The sequence below is a fragment of the Castor canadensis genome, chromosome 4 (assembly GCF_047511655.1).
Source record: "Castor canadensis chromosome 4, mCasCan1.hap1v2, whole genome shotgun sequence".
In the NCBI taxonomy this organism is placed as follows: domain Eukaryota; kingdom Metazoa; phylum Chordata; class Mammalia; order Rodentia; family Castoridae; genus Castor; species Castor canadensis.
This window is the reverse complement of record NC_133389.1, coordinates 151,714,595-151,730,781: the sequence shown is the minus strand read 5'-3', so window position 1 is coordinate 151,730,781 and position 16,187 is coordinate 151,714,595. Positions and strand designations below refer to the sequence as shown.

General features: G+C 37.9%; 1 protein-coding gene across 2 annotated transcripts in view; it reads left to right on the top strand.

The window, feature by feature from the left end:
• Positions 1-15,017, top strand: part of Mpp4 (MAGUK p55 scaffold protein 4) — a 51,618-nt gene extending 36,601 nt beyond the window's left edge. For both annotated transcript variants that reach the window (XM_074071418.1, XM_074071417.1), the window contains 4 exons: positions 10,555-10,648; positions 11,031-11,139; positions 12,418-12,552; positions 14,564-15,017. In XM_074071418.1, the coding sequence (XP_073927519.1) occupies positions 10,555-10,648; positions 11,031-11,139; positions 12,418-12,552; positions 14,564-14,755 (530 nt within the window). In that variant the 3' untranslated portion in view covers positions 14,756-15,017. The remainder of the gene's footprint in view (positions 1-10,554; positions 10,649-11,030; positions 11,140-12,417; positions 12,553-14,563) is intronic.
• The last annotated feature ends 1,170 nt before the right edge of the window (positions 15,018-16,187 follow it).

Genomic DNA, 16,187 nt, shown 5'->3' with positions numbered 1-16,187 from the left:
CTTGGGAAAAAAAGAGAAACTGAGTAATAAGCAATAAGAACAGTTAAGACACGCTGGAAAGAGGGTGGGGCGCCCTGAGCGCTGAAGATTGGGGGAAGGGAATCCTTCCCGGGACTGTAAATAAACAAGCCGGGCGGGCCAGAGAGGCTCTGGCGGGAGCGGGGCACGCCCAGCAACCAGGAGCGGGGACGCTTGTGAGAGGAGGGAAGACCCACTTCCCACGTGAACTGTAAATAAACACGCAGGCCTGACAACACGGGGCAGTGTCACCTTTCCCAGTGCTTGGAAAGGGGAAAGCCTGTAGCAGAGGCCCCCGCACAGGAGAACTCTGAGCAAATAAAGCCTGTGGGACCAGGTGAGTGCTAGCACACCCCAGAGATCTGCATAAATAACGCCGCCAGCTACAGGCTGAGAGCAGCAGGCAGGCAAGCCACAGTTGCAGATACCACTCTCAGAACTGTCTCTAGACTCTTTTTTTTTCTTTTTCTCCCTACCTTTGATGAGAGAACAACCGAATTACACCTGCAAGCCGAAAAACTTACTGAAACTGTATTGCATTTGAACTGGGGACTTGGTGGGGCTTTTTTTTATTTATTTATTTATTTTTTCTTCTGTGTGTGTGTGTGAGTGTAGTTTTGTTCTACTTTATGCATCCCCTTTGATGAGACAACTACAGAACAACATCTGAGGCACCAACTCCAGGACTGGAGATTGAGACGGACATCCAAATTATTAAGACTGAAATTGCATTGCATATAAACTTGGAAGTTTTTTGGTTTATTTTTTTTTAATTTTCTATTTTCCATTTTATTTTAATTCATTTTTATATATAGATATTACTTTCATATACTTATTTTTTATTTTTTTTATCTTTGATTTTCAATCCTCTCTCTGTCTCTCTATTGTCTGTTCAGCTTACTGTCGATTAGTACACTAACACTCCCTGTTTATACTTTGAACTCTCTTGTCTGATACCTTGTTCTGCTTTCTCCCTCTTGTCTGTATATTTGTTTTCCCCTTTTCTTTAACTTCTTGCTTTCCATCTCAGCTCACTCTTCCATTCTCAATATTACCATTGTTATTATTACAAGCTAGAAAATACTTAATTACACACAGTACAGGGACAGTAACAACACCAAGGACAATGACAGGAAGACAGAAAAAACAAGGAAACCAGTTTCCCCGCAGCAAAAAATTAGTACAGGAACCAGAGGGGAATGAAGAGAACAGAAACTCAGATCCAGACTCCAACAAAATGAAGATAAACTATGCCAAAGGACCCAATGAAGCCCACAAGAATAATTTAAAAGAAGACATACTACAAGTACTCAATGAGAATTTTATAGAGATGATACTGGATAGGGTCAACAAAAATGTACAGGAGACACTCAAGAAATTCCAAGACAATAAAAATAGAGAATTTGAAAAAGCAAAAGAAGAAATAAAGGAAACCATAGAAGCACTGTATAAACACCAAAGTGAAAGAGAGAACACAATGAATAAATGGATAAATGAACTCAGGACGAAAATAGACAACAATAAAGAAGAAAACTGCCAGGATATGGAAAACCTCAGAAAAAAGAACGAAACAGAACTGCAAAACAAAATGAAAGGCCAATCCAGCAGAATAGAACAAACAGAAGACAGAATCTCAGAACTTGAAGATGAAATGGTAATTAAAGGAAAAACTGAAGAACTATTAATTAAACAACTCAAGACCTGTGAAAAGAAAATGCAAGAACTCACTGACTCCATCAAAAGACCAAACTTGAGAATCATGGGCATTGAAGAAGGAGAAGAGGTGCAAGCGAAGGGAATGCGTAATCTATTCAACAAAATAATAACGGAAAATTTCCCAAATCTAGAGAAAGATATTCCCATACAAATGCAAGAGGCCTCCAGGACACCAAACAGACCAGATCAAAATAGAACTACTCCACGACATATCATCATTAAAACAACAAGTTCAGAAACTAAGGAAAGAATATTGAAGGCTGTAAGAGAGAAAAAACAAGTAACATACAAAGGTAAACCCATCAAAATCACAGCAGACTTCTCAACAGAAACATTAAAAGCAAGAAGAGCGTGGGGTGAGATCTTCCGGGCACTGAATGAAAATAACTTCAACCCCAGGATACTCTACCCAGCAAAGCTATCATTCAAAATAGATGGAGCAATAAAAGTCTTCCATGATAAGCAGAAACTAAAACAATATGTGACCACAAAGCCACCATTACAAAAGATTCTGCAAGGGATCCTGCACACAGAAAGTGACACCCAACTTAACCATGAAAAGGCAGGCAGCACCAAACCACAGGATAAGAAAAAGCAAGACAGTAGAGAGTAACATCAAGTTAGGTACACACAATCAAACCTTCAAACAACTAAGATAACTAAATGGCAGGAATCACCACATACCTATCAGTACTAACACTTAATGTTAATGGACTTAATTCACCCATCAAAAGACACCATTTGACAAAATGGATTAAAAAAAAGATCCAACAATTTGTTGCTTACAGGAGACTCATCTCACTGACAGAAATAAGCATATGCTTAGGATGAAAGGCTGGAAGAAGATTTACCAAGCCAATGGCCCCCGAAAACAAGCAGGAGTAGCAATACTTATCTCTGACAAAGTAGACTTCAAAGCTACATTGATCAAACGAGATAAAGAAGGACATTCCATACTAATAAAAGGGGAAATAGACCAAAAGGAAATAATAATCATCAACCTGTACGCACCCAATGTCAACACACCCAATTTCATCAAACATACCCTGAAAGACCTAAAAGCATACATAAACGCCAACACAGTGGTTGTGGGAGACTTTAACACTCCATTATCATCAATAGATAGGTCATCCAAACAAAAACTCAATAAAGAAATCCAAGATCTAAAATATGCAATAGATCAAATGGACCTAGTAGATGTCTACAGAACATTTCATCCAACCTCTACACAATATACATTCTTCTCAGCAGCCCATGGAACCTTCTCCAAAATAGATCATATCCTAGGGCACAAAGCAAGCCTCAGCAAATATAAGAAAATAGAAATTATACCATGCATACTATCTGACCACAATGCAGTAAAAGTAGAACTCAACAACAAAAGTAAAGACAAAAAACATGCAAACAGCTGGAAACTAAATAACTCATTACTTAATGAAGAATGGATCATCGATGCAATAAAAGAGGAAATTAAAAAGTTCCTGGAAGTCAATGAAAATGAAAACACAACCTACCGGAACCTATGGGACACAGCTAAGGCAGTCTTGAGAGGAAAGTTTATAGCCATGAGTGCATATATTAAAAAGATTGAAAGATCCCAAATCAATGACCTAATGATACATCTCAAACTCCTAGAAAAACAAGAACAAGAAAATCCCAAAACAAATAGAAGGAGAGAAATAATAAAAATAAGAGCTGAAATCAACGAAATAGAAACCAAAAAAACCATACAAAGAATTAATGAAACAAAAAGTTGGTTCTTTGAAAAAATAAACAAGATCGACAGACCCCTGGCAAACCTGACTAAAATGAGGAGAGAAAAAACCCAAATTAGTAGAATCAGGAATGCAAAAGGGGAGATAACAACAAACACCATGGAAGTCCAGGAAATCATCAGAGACTACTTTGAGAACCTATATTCAAATAAATTTGAAAATCTAAAAGAAATGGACAGATTTCTAGATACATATGATCATCCAAAAGTGAACCAAGAGGAAATTAATCACCTGAATAGACCTATAACACAAAATGAAATTGAAGCAGCAATCAAGAGTCTCCCCAAAAAGAAAAGTCCAGGACCTGATGGATTCTCTGCTGAATTCTATCAGACCTTTAAAGAAGAACTGATACCAACCCTCCTTAAACTGTTCCACGAAATAGAAAGGGAAGGAAAACTGCCAAATACATTTTATGAAGCCAGTATTACACTTATCCCAAAACCAGGCAAAGACACCTCCAAAAAGGAGAGCTATAGGCCAATGTCCTTAATGAACATTGATGCAAAAATCCTCAACAAAATAATGGCAAATCGAATTCAGCAACACATCAAAAAGATTATTCACTACGACCAGGTAGGCTTCATCCCAGGGATGCAGGGGTGGTTCAACATACGAAAATCAATAAACGTAATAAACCACATTAACAGAAGCAAAGACAAAAACCACTTGATCATCTCAATAGATGCAGAAAAAGCCTTTGATAAGATCCAACATCATTTCATGATAAAAGCTCTAAGAAAACTAGGAATAGAAGGAAAGTTCCTCAACCTTATAAAAGCTATATATGACAAACCTACAGCCAGCATTATACTTAATGGAGAAAAATTAAAACCATTCCCTCTAAAATCAGGAACCAGACAAGGATGCCCACTATCTCCACTCCTATTCAACATAGTACTGGAATTCCTAGCCAGAGCAATTAGGCAAGAAGAAGGAATAAAAGGAATACAAATAGGTAAAGAAACTGTCAAAATATCCCTATTTGCAGACGACATGATCCTATACCTTAAAGACCCAAAAAACTCTACTCAGAAGCTTCTAGACATCATCAATAGCTATAGCAAGGTAGCAGGATATAAAATCAACATAGAAAAATCATTAGCATTTCTATACACTGACAATGAGCAAACGGAAAAAGAATGTATGAAAACAATTCCATTTACAATAGCCTCAAACAAAATCAAATACCTAGGTGTAAATCTAACAAAAGATGTGAAAGACCTCTACAAGGAAAACTATACACTTCTGAAGAAAGAGATTGAGGAAGACTATAGAAAGTGGAGAGATCTCCCATGCTCATGGATTGGTAGAATCAACATAGTAAAAATGTCGATACTCCCCAAAGTAATCTACATGTTTAATGCAATTCCCATCAAAATTCCAATGACATTCATTAAAGAGATTGAAAAATCTACTGTGAAATTTATATGGAAACACAAGAGGCCACGAATAGCCAAGGCAATACTTAGTCAAAAGAACAATGCAGGAGGTATCACAATACCTGACTTCAAACTATATTACAAAGCAATAACAATAAAAACAGCATGGTACTGGCACAAAAACAGACATGAAGACCAGTGGAACAGAATAGAGGATCCAGATATGAAGCCACACAACTATGAGCAACTTATCTTTGACAAAGGAGCTAAAAATATACAATGGAGAAATAGCAGCCTCTTCAACAAAAACTACTGGGAAAACTGGTTGGCAGTCTGCAAAAAACTGAAACTAGATCCATGTATATCACCCTATACCAAGATTAACTCAAAATGGATCAAGGAGATAATATCAGGCCCCAAACTCTTAAGTTGATACAAGAAAGAGTAGGAAATACTCTGGAGTTAGTAGGTATAGGTAAGAACTTTCTCAACAAAACCCCAGCAGCACAGCAACTAAGAGATAGCATAGATAAATGGGACCTCATAAAACTAAAAAGCTTCTGTTCATCAAAAGAAATGGTCTCTAAACTGAAGAGAACACCCACAGAGTGGGAGAAAATATTTGCCAATTATACATCAGACAAAGGACTGATAACTAGAATATACAGGGAACTTAAAAAACTAAATTCTCCCAAAACTAATGAACCAATAAAGAAATGGGCATGTGAACTAAACAGAACTTTCTCAAAAGAAGAAATTCAAATGGCCAGAAAACTCATGAAAAAATGCTCACCATCTCTAGCAATAAAGGAAATGCAAATTAAAACCACACTAAGATTCCACCTCACCCCTGTTAGAATAGCCATCATCAGCAACACCACCAACAACAGGTGTTGGCGAGGATGCGGGGAAAAAGGAACCCTCTTACACTGTTGGTGGGAATGTAGACTAGTACAACTACTCTGGAAAAAAATTTGGAGGCTACTTAAAAAGATGGACATCGATCTACCATTTGATCCAGCAATACCACTCTTGGGGATATACCCAAAAGACTGTTACTCCAGAGGCACCTGCACATCCATGTTTATTGCGGCACTATTCACAATAGCCAAGTTATGGAAACAGCCAAGATGCCCCAGCACTGACGAATGGATTAAGAAAATGTGGTATCTATACACAATGGAATTTTATGCAGCCATGAAGAATGAAATGTTATCATTCGCTGGTAAATGGATGGAATTGGAGAACATCATTCTGAGTGAGGTTAGCCTGGCCCAAAAGACCAAAAGTCGTATGTTCTCCCTCATATGTGGACATTAGATCAAGGGCAAACACAACAAGGGGATTGGACTATGAGCACATGATAAAAGCGAGAGCACACAAGGGAGGGGTGAGGATAGGTAAGACACCAAAAAAACTAGCTAGTATTTGTTGCCCTTAATGCAGAGAAACTAAAGCAGATACCTTAAAGCAACTGAGGCCAATAGGAAAAGGGGACCAGGAACTAGAGAAAAGGTTAGATCAAAAAGAATTAACCTAGAAGGTAACACCCACGCACAGGAAATCAATGTGAGTCAATGCCCTGTATAGCTATCCTTATCTCAACCAGCAAAAACCCTTGTTCCTTCCTATTATTGCTTATACTCTCTCTACAACAAAATTAGAGATAAGGGCAAAATAGTTTCTGCTGGGTATTGAGGGGGGGGGGAGCGGGAGGGCGTGGAGTGGGTGGTAAGGGAGGGGGTGGGGGCATGGGGGAGAAATGAACCAAGCCTTGTATGCACATATGAATAATAAAAGAAAAATGAAAAAAAAAAAGAAAGAAAAGGAGATAAGGACTTAAGATAGAATTCTTGATTTCAAGAAGATGGAAGGTTTATAATAAAGCATAGTCTCTAAGAATGTGTAAAAAGGGTTCAAGTTTTGAATGAGGCACTAAGATAAAAATATTTAAATGAAGAAAATTCGGGAACCAGTTAAGGTCCTCTCTCACATCAGGGGTATGAAAGTGAGATTAAAAGAGGATTTTCAAGGAGGTTTTTATTGGAGGAAGCCATGCTGTGGGATGACTTCTGAGCCAATGGGGTGGGAAGAGCATGTGGGCATGGGTGCTTTGCCGTCTCTTCAAGGCAAGACGGAGCAACTTTGAGAAACTAGAGAGCTTCATGTGTGCTCCCTGCATTTGGGGGACACAGAAGACTGATGTCAACATTATACCAGAAAAATTTAGAGAGCAAGAGTTTCTGTGAAGTTTGGAAAGTAGCTGCTCTTGTGGAGTCTGTCACAGCAAGCAATTTCCATGTCTCCCCAGGACCAAATCTGGGCAGATTGTGTGGGAGAAAGTCAGCCTGGGGTTATTTTAGCACCTGCCCAAGATGAAGCCTCAGTAGAAAGAGACCAAAGTGGACCCCAAAGTACATCTGGGTATGGAAGGAATCATAAAGGTCTACCGGAATAGAGACTGGATTAGAGAGAACCAGTTGGTGGTGGTGGTGGTTCAGTACTTGCAAATGGTTCAGTGTTTGCAAAATAACCCAATGTAGGCCAGGCACAGTGGCTCAAGCCTGTAATCCTAGCTACTTGGGAGGCAAAAATCAGGAAAGTCACAGGTCTAGGCCAACTGAGGCAAAAAAAACTTCATGAAATCCCATCTCAACAAATGGCTGGGCATGGAGGTGTGTGATTATCATCTTAACTATTGGGAGAAGCACAAAATCTCAAAAATAACCAAGGAGGCCCAGAGGTATTGCTCAATTGGTAGAGTGCCTGCTTTTCAAGTGCCTACTTTGCAAGCATGAAGCTGTGAGTTCAAACTCCAGTCATACCAAAAACAAAACAACACACACACACACACACACACACACACACACACACACACACACAAAGCACACAAAGCACACAGATGCACAAAGGACTAGGATGTGGCTCAAGTGGTAGAGTGCCTACCTAACAAACTCAAGGCCCTGAGTTCAACCCCCAGTACCACCTAAAACAGATAAATAACAACAACAAAACCAAAAACCTATCATTTAGGAGAGAAAGCCAGATTTGAACATCTCTTAAATCTAAAGAAGGCAACAGTCTCCTAGGTATCGACCAAGTCAGAACTTTTCTGCCCTGCTTTCTTCTTTCCCCTGTACTCTAGCCTTGGGGAGACAAAACTGATAAAGGAGCAGTAGGAATGGATGAAAGGAACAAGAAGTGAATTATATTCCCTCTCCCAACCTCTAGCTTCTCTAATTGTAGGCTTCCCTGTGTACAGCAAGTCTGAGCACCTGTAGAAGAGAAGCCCAAAATATAAAGGCAGTTCATAATTCTGATTATTACATGGGAATAGAATTTTAATTACTTACTTAAGTCTGAATGATGGTAGATTTTACAAAGTTAAATCTAAAAATGATCAAAGATTCATGGAAATTGCTAGATTTTTATCTAAGGGCAAGAGGAGGCCTTGTCTTTTTTTTTTTAATTTTATTTCATTCATATATGCATACAATGTTTGGGTCATTTCTGCCCCCTTCCCCCCCACCCCCTTCCTTTCCCCCCTGCCCCCTCCCTTACCCCCCTTACCCCCTCACTAGCTGGCAGAAACTATTTTGCCCTTATCTCTAATTTTGTTGAAGAGAGAGTATAAGCAATAATAGGAAGGACCAAGGGTTTTTGCTAGTTGAGATAAGGATAGCTATACAGGGAGTTGACTCACATTGATTTCCTGTGCATGTGTGTTACCTTCTAAGTTAATTCAAGAAAGCCATGTCTTAAAGAAGCCAATGGGAGTCCAACAGTGTGGCTTTATCACCCCATCCCACGGGCTGTACTTTCCAAAGTGCTGATTACATATGGAAGAATGGGTGTTAATTTCAAAGATAAAAACTATATAAGAAATAATCATTTTTCAGTAGTCTTGATGTAAGTAAATACCTACAGAACATAGAACAATTTTAAGGGGCACAGATAGCCATCATTCAAACAGAGAAAAAATTGTCCAGTTTTGCTTTTCAAATCAAGTAGTCTGTTTTGTGGTGCGGGGGATTTTGAATCCAGGGACTTGTGCATGCTAGACAAGTGCCTGCCACAGAGCTACCTTCCCCACCCTTGGTTTTTTGAGACAAGATTGCTCTATGTAACTCAGGGAGGCCTTGAACTCATGATTCTCCTGCCTTGGCCTCCCCAGTGCTGGGTTTAAAGGCCTGAATCACCTCACCCAGGGTTTAAAAATGCAGGTTTTGCTTCAGTCAGTTAAGATTTTGCTTTTTTTTTTTTTGGTTCTGGGGAAGTGAAGAATTTTAAGCTTAACATGGATACTTTGGGTTATGCACCAATTTTCAGACTTTAACCTACCTTATAAAATATCAGTCCAACAGAAGTAAAGGAGAAGGGATCATTTCAGGTTTATGTTAACATAATTCACTATCATTTGGGAGCTTTAGGCTGTTTTTACTAGGTACACCCCCACCTCTTTTAAGAGAAGGGACAAAACTGTAGGAACTCTTAGGATATGAATAGAGGCTTTAATAAAGAAAAAATAAAAATGACCCTAAGATGACATTTGCTATTTGAGCCCCATGAAGACTCTTTGATCATTTGGGGCCCATTTTAGGCTCCTACTTAGTCATTTCCATTTGTTGGTATCATCAGGTGTTGATCTATTTCATACTTAAATTTTGTGAAAAACAAAAAAAGAATTTTTTTAAATGAATAAGGGTAGTTTGTTGTAGCAGAGAATAAGGGACTAGCTTTGCAGCATGTAGAGTACAGAGTTAGAACTGTATATTATTATTCTTTGAGTTCTAAGAAACTAACATGATCCCTGGAACAAAGAAGGCACTCAGTATGTGTTAGTTGAAAAAATAGATGACCAGACTAAACCACTTTCAGGTATTTGATGAACTTGTATATTCTCAGGTAATATTTAAGTAATCTTTAATCAAGATGGCCACATTAAAGAAACAGATTAAATTCAGACTTGGACAATGGTCTGAATTGGCCAAATTTTAATAGTCTCCAAAACTAATTGCCACACCCACTTGGATGTTAATGCTGGTGGGCAAGACTGCAGAATATCATGGGCTTTCTCTGGTTCAATCAGATTTGGTGTAGTGGGAAATATTAGTCTAGAAGGAGGCAGAACTCCTAGGTTCCAGTTTCAGCTTCACTTTTCATTAGTCTTATGAATGTGAGCAAGTTAGTTACTCTCCAAAAGCTTCAGTTACTTATCAGTAAACTATAGCTAACATTATTTCACCTAGCTAGGAATGTGGGGGATGAGATGAAATCATCTGAGATGCACTATCAAACAAAAGATATTGTAGGCATTGCTACAAGTGAGCATATAGGCATGTTAGGGTTCACATATAACTCATTGTTGCCTGTTTTGAAGTAATAGCAAGTATTCCTTTAGGGGTTTCACATCCTGGTGTAATACCTGACACGTTCTTTTCCACACTATGAGAAATTAATAAAGGTTTATAGGTGGGTTGATTTTGATCTGAGAACTTCTACTTATTGTTAATTCAGGGTTCCTCCCTTTTGGTTCTAGCATTTTATTTACCTGTTTGTGTATTCATTTATTTGTTTTGATAGGAAGTCTTTATCCAAATGTGTATTGGTAACAAATCAAAGTATCTTGAAGATTCTGAATCTTTCACTCCCTTTTTTGATAGATACTACTCGTTCCCCAAAGAGTTATGAAATGAATGGGCGTGAGTATCACTATGTGTCGAAGGAAACATTTGAAAGCCTCATACATAGTCACAGGTAAGGTTTAGAAGACAATTTTTGTCTCTGGTTGACATTCAAAATAGAATCTCCATTTTTATGCATTATCCGAAGCTCCTAGGGTAAATTCCTCGTTTCTGAAGAGTTAAGTAAGAAAAGGTATGTCAGTGTATTAGTACACCAACTCATTGGGTTTGCAAAGTTGCAGAACTGAGTTGCAAGTTTAAGAGGATTTGAAGAAGTAGAAAAGTCTTAGGTCTCTGAATATTTTTTTTTCTCTTGCTGAATAATCACTAGTTCTTTTTGTACTAGCAAAGTCTACATACTTATATTCAATTCTATTGGAGTTTATCTTCATGTTACTACAACTAATATTTTTCTTGTAGAAAGAGTTCTCACTTCCTTTGCCCTACCCATGCAGGATGCTGGAATATGGTGAGTATAAAGGCCATCTGTACGGCACTAGTGTGGATGCTGTTCATGCAGTCCTTGATGAAGGAAAGATCTGCATCATGGACTTGGAGCCCCAGGTAGGTCCAGGGTGGAATATTTCTCATCTCTCCAAAGTCTTGAATGCATGCCATCCTATGTTGTCACATGCTGCAGGCTATAGCTTAAGACATTCTATTCTGTTAGCTTTTAAAGAATAAGACCCCTTCTCATATCTAAGGGCCAGGTTGTGACTTGAAGTGTCAATTGCTAGCATCTTGTTTTCAGTTATTTTGCAGATACAAAAACAGAACTAGGGGGTGGCCATAAAGAAAAGTTAGAATCTTTCCTCTTGACCTTGATTGCAAACATGTCAAGGTAACTTCTTGTGGAGGGAATACTACATTGTTTTCCACAAGAAGATGAAGTTCCCATGTTATGTCTGTGTTACTTACCTGAGACCATATGTAGAACCAAGCAGGGGTGAACAAGTTAAAGTAAGGTCAAGAACATGCAATGTGTAGACCTGGTTTTTATTATCTATCTATCTATCTATCTATCTATCTATCTATCTATCTATCTATCATCTATCTATCTACCTACCTATCATCAATTATCTATCTATCTGTCTATCATCTATCTATCTATCTATCATCTATCTATTTCGTTTTTGCAGTACTGGGGTTTGAGCTCAGGGCTTTGCACTTGTCAGATGGACACTCTACCTCTTGAGACACTCCACCTGCCCTGTTTTATATTATTTTCAAGATATGGCCTCAAAAACTATTTGCCTGATCTCTGCCTCCTGAGTAGCTAGGATTACAGGTATAAGCCACTGGTACTGAGCCTTGTATTTTCTTTATTCACTTAAAAATATAGTTTGTGTGATAAAGAGAATTAGGAGAAGAGAGATTTGTTTTTCCTTGGTCAAAGCTGATGTGAAAATGGCAGAGGTACCCAATGTGAGGTGATGGCAGAAGGAAAGGGAAGTGAGAGTGCAACAGAGTCTGTCCATCTTGAGTTTCTATCTTTGCTTTTGTCATATGAAATCATGTATAGGATTGTACTCTCAGTAAGTAAGATTCTATCATGTATAGAACTCACTCAACTAGTAAGATTTTAATAGCTAGTCATAGCTAGAAAGAGGAAGAGCCAGGATTTGACCTTAGTTTTTATTCAAGAACCTACTTTTTTATTATTAAAAGGTTTATTCTTTCAGAATTGAGGACTGTGGGGGGCGGTGGGGGAGCACACATGAGGCCTATACTCTAGCTAAACATAATTACTTATTTTGGTCTTAGAAATTTTGAGAATATTCATGGTGACTCTAGGAAGTTACTACTTCTGTTTTTAAATGTGCATTCAATTTTTCTGTGTAGGATATTCAGGTGGTCCGAACTCATGAACTGAAGCCCTATGTCATATTTATAAAGCCATCTAACATGAGTTGTATGAAACAATCTCGGAAAAATGCCAAGATTCTCACTGAATACTTTGTGGACATGAAGTTCAAGGTAGATCAAGTAAAAAAAAAAATCATTGTAGTACTTTCAGGGATGCCCAGCTGGGGAAACTGAGGTCAGGTGGGGTTGGGCTGAGAACCTTAGATCTCACTGTCCTTCTCATCACTTCTTTGACCCTCTCACCAGGAGTCCCTCAATACAGTGGTTTGATTAAAGAAACCAAAATTCACTGTACTATTTTCACACGATCCTTAGAGAATGCAATTTTTCTTTATGATGAGTAATCTGCTCATAATTTATTATTTTTTGCTGGTCATCACTTATATACATTTAAAAAGCTTAATAGATGTTATGATGTTTAATTTTTTCTTTTTTTGGGGGTGAGGGGTCTATTTTAAAAATAAAAATCCTCAAGTCAAGTTTGCAAAGCCAAACAAAAATTGGTTGTATGAACCTATTTGTATTTTAAAGATTCCTTATTTTTACTTGAACATTTAAAATACTCTAGTGAATATATCTCACTTGTAATATAAGATATCTCACAAAAATGTTTATTACTGATAATGATAACAATAGAGGAGCCAAGCTAGAATGGGTAAGTGAATTCATTCTAGGAGATTTTTTTTCCTGTGTGTGTGTTTACATTAAATTCACTTTAGGTATTTTGAATCATAACATGACTCTGTAAGGCATATAAATCTTAAGTGTACAGCTCAGTGAATTTTTATATGTATGTGCCAAGATAATCATCACCCAGACCCAGATATTACAGCCACTTTTTTGTGCATGTGGGGGTGTGTGTGTAGAAGAACATAATGTAAAACCTACCATCTTAATCATTTTTAAGTGCACAGGTCAATAATGTTGAGTATATTTACATTGTTGTGAAACCAATAACCAGATTTCATGTTGCAAATTGAAATTTTGCTTCACAAATTTGCATGCCATCCTTGCACAGGGTCCACTGTTAACCTCCACACTGTTCCAATATTATCATGTGTTGCCAAAGCAAGAATGAGATGTCTTTATATTATCCTTTATCTCTTGCTACCTTTATCTTCATGTTTATTCAGTAACTATGAAAGTCTGCTTCTCCTGTTTGCCTTTTGGATAGTGGGTTCCATGGATGTATTCTCTGAGTCTCTGGGGTATTTAAAATTGTGTTCTTACTTTTGTGGAAGTCTAAGCAAATTAATAATTTCTGGATCATGTATATGGTCACCCTGTAAAGGAGTATTGTCACAAGTTTTCAATGCTTGAATTTATATGTGTTTAAGATTGCATTGGAAACAAGTACTTATAATCATCATGGACAAATAAGACAATAGCAATGATTTAATGCACTAGTGACAAGTGAAGGCCACATGACCTTCTCTGAATGTACAATTCACAGCAGTAGAGCAGATGTTATAGGTAAAGTCATCATAAAGCCAAGGATAATTTCGGTATGCCTAGATCAATAGAACTAGGTCATACCATCCTCATGTTAAAGGTGACCATTTTGTGTCTGCAAAATAATGTCATTCTTAATCAGAATAATGCTCATTTGAAATTTATGTTTAAGTTTTATTTAAAATGGTAATTTTTCTTTGATTTTATGCTGTATATCGTTGAGAGCCTCAAGTGTATAGATTATGGAGTACAATCCTGGGAAGTAGAGGGGAGTAATCTATCTACAAATTATTACTAAACTTTACAAAATTGACCAGAGAGACATTGAGAAAAAGACTAAAGGCTGAAATATAAGTTTTGTAGTTTAAAATAGATGCCAGTTACCTGGGCTTTGTGGTACACACCTGTAACCCCAGCAGTCAGAGGCTGAGGCAGGAGGAATCACAAATTCCAGCTTGGGCTACATAGAGAAACTGTCTCAAAACAACAACAACAACAACACACACACACACACACACACAAACCTGAAAAACAAAAAAAGGGGGACATTTATTTTACCTAATATTTTTTATAAATAGCTTCACAACTGGATATGACCGCACAACAAACTGCGTGTCATTTCTTTGTCTCATTAAGTTTGTGCAACCCATACATTTTCTTTCTCATGAAGGATGAAGACCTTCAAGAAATGGAAGATTTAGCTCAAAAAATGGAGACTCAGTTTGGCCAATTTTTTGATCACGTGATTGTGAATGACCACTTGCAAGATGCATGTGCCCGCTTGTTGTCTGCCATACAAAATGCTCAAGAAGAGCCACAGTGGGTACCAGCAACATGGATTTCTTCTGATTCCATGTCTTAATCAGTCCTCTTGCATAAAATCAACATTTTTAAATATTGTACCCTGATTACAGACATCTGGAATAACAGCTGCAATTTAAAAACATTATTTGTTTGACACATTATACTGTGTGCAACTTGTAAAGTGCTGTTGTGTTATTATTTGAAAAATATTCTTTTGAAAATTGTATGGTTATAAAGGATATTGCAGTTACATAGAGTTACCTATTTGACTTTTAGGCAAGATTTTTTTCCTTTACCTTGTATGAATCAGTGGTAGGAATATGAACGCTAAGTCACTGAATTTGAGAACGTTTCAGAGCTTTCCTAAATAAAGCAGTACTGCATTTCTGAAACCGTGTTTTACTTTATAAAACGTGTTTTCTGTTTTTCATTTTTTTAAACAAAATATGCCTTGTTAACCAATTCGGGTTATAATACATACATACATGGAAATGTCACAAGGAAACTCCCTGTGTAGCTTTCTTAAACAAACGTCATTTTTTTTTTTCAACATCAGCTGACCCTGCGGGGGGTTGGGAGGTTGGTGTTTGTGGGATGGGGAGAAGAAGTAGGGAAAGAGTGTGGGAGGGTGAATGTAGTACAAATACTGTGTACACATGTAAGTAAATGGAATAATGATACCAGTTGAAACTATTCCAGGAATGGGGGAGGGGAGATAAAGGAGAATGATGGAGATGGTGAATTCAAATATGATATTTGATATATAGTAAGAACTTCTGTAAATGCCACAATGTACCCCCACCCAGCACAACAATAAAAACAAAAAATGTGCCTTTTTGTCCAACTCAGTAAAAAAGGTTAACATACATGTTCCATATTTAACGTCAAAACAGACAGAAACGACACTGTCATTTACAGATTAGGCTACAAGCAAAAAATTATTCTTCTGATCGCAGGTGTAGCAATCAGTTTTTCTAAAAGTATCTATACGTATGTCAGTGTCGGGAAAGGACAATGGACTAGTCCTGGACACCTGCACATGGGCAAACTCCGAGATGATTTACCCCCTCGCGTTTCTCTTTCCCTAGACCTGAGCCTCGCAGGTGCTCTCCCTGCCCTGCACACCTGTTCATCTTCTGCATCACTATCTCTATAGCCACATCTTCCCTCCATCCTCCCCATCTTAATTATAAAACGGAAAGCATGATTCAAAATATTTGTAGTTCTTTCTCAAATTGAACAAATCATCTTTCTTAAGAAAACACACACACAAAGAAAATTAAGAGGTTTTTGATACTTAGGTGAACTTGGGTTAGGTTCTTTGTGAAAAAGGAAACCCGAACTTGCTTTGCAGTTTCAGAATGGACAGTAAGCAGTCGGAGAAAATGTGACAATTGCCTGTACCAATACACACCCAGGCCCGCACGGAACCTGGACCTGGGACTGGCGAGTGAATGCGCCTGGAAATGCCGGGCGCGCGCGGGAGTGCA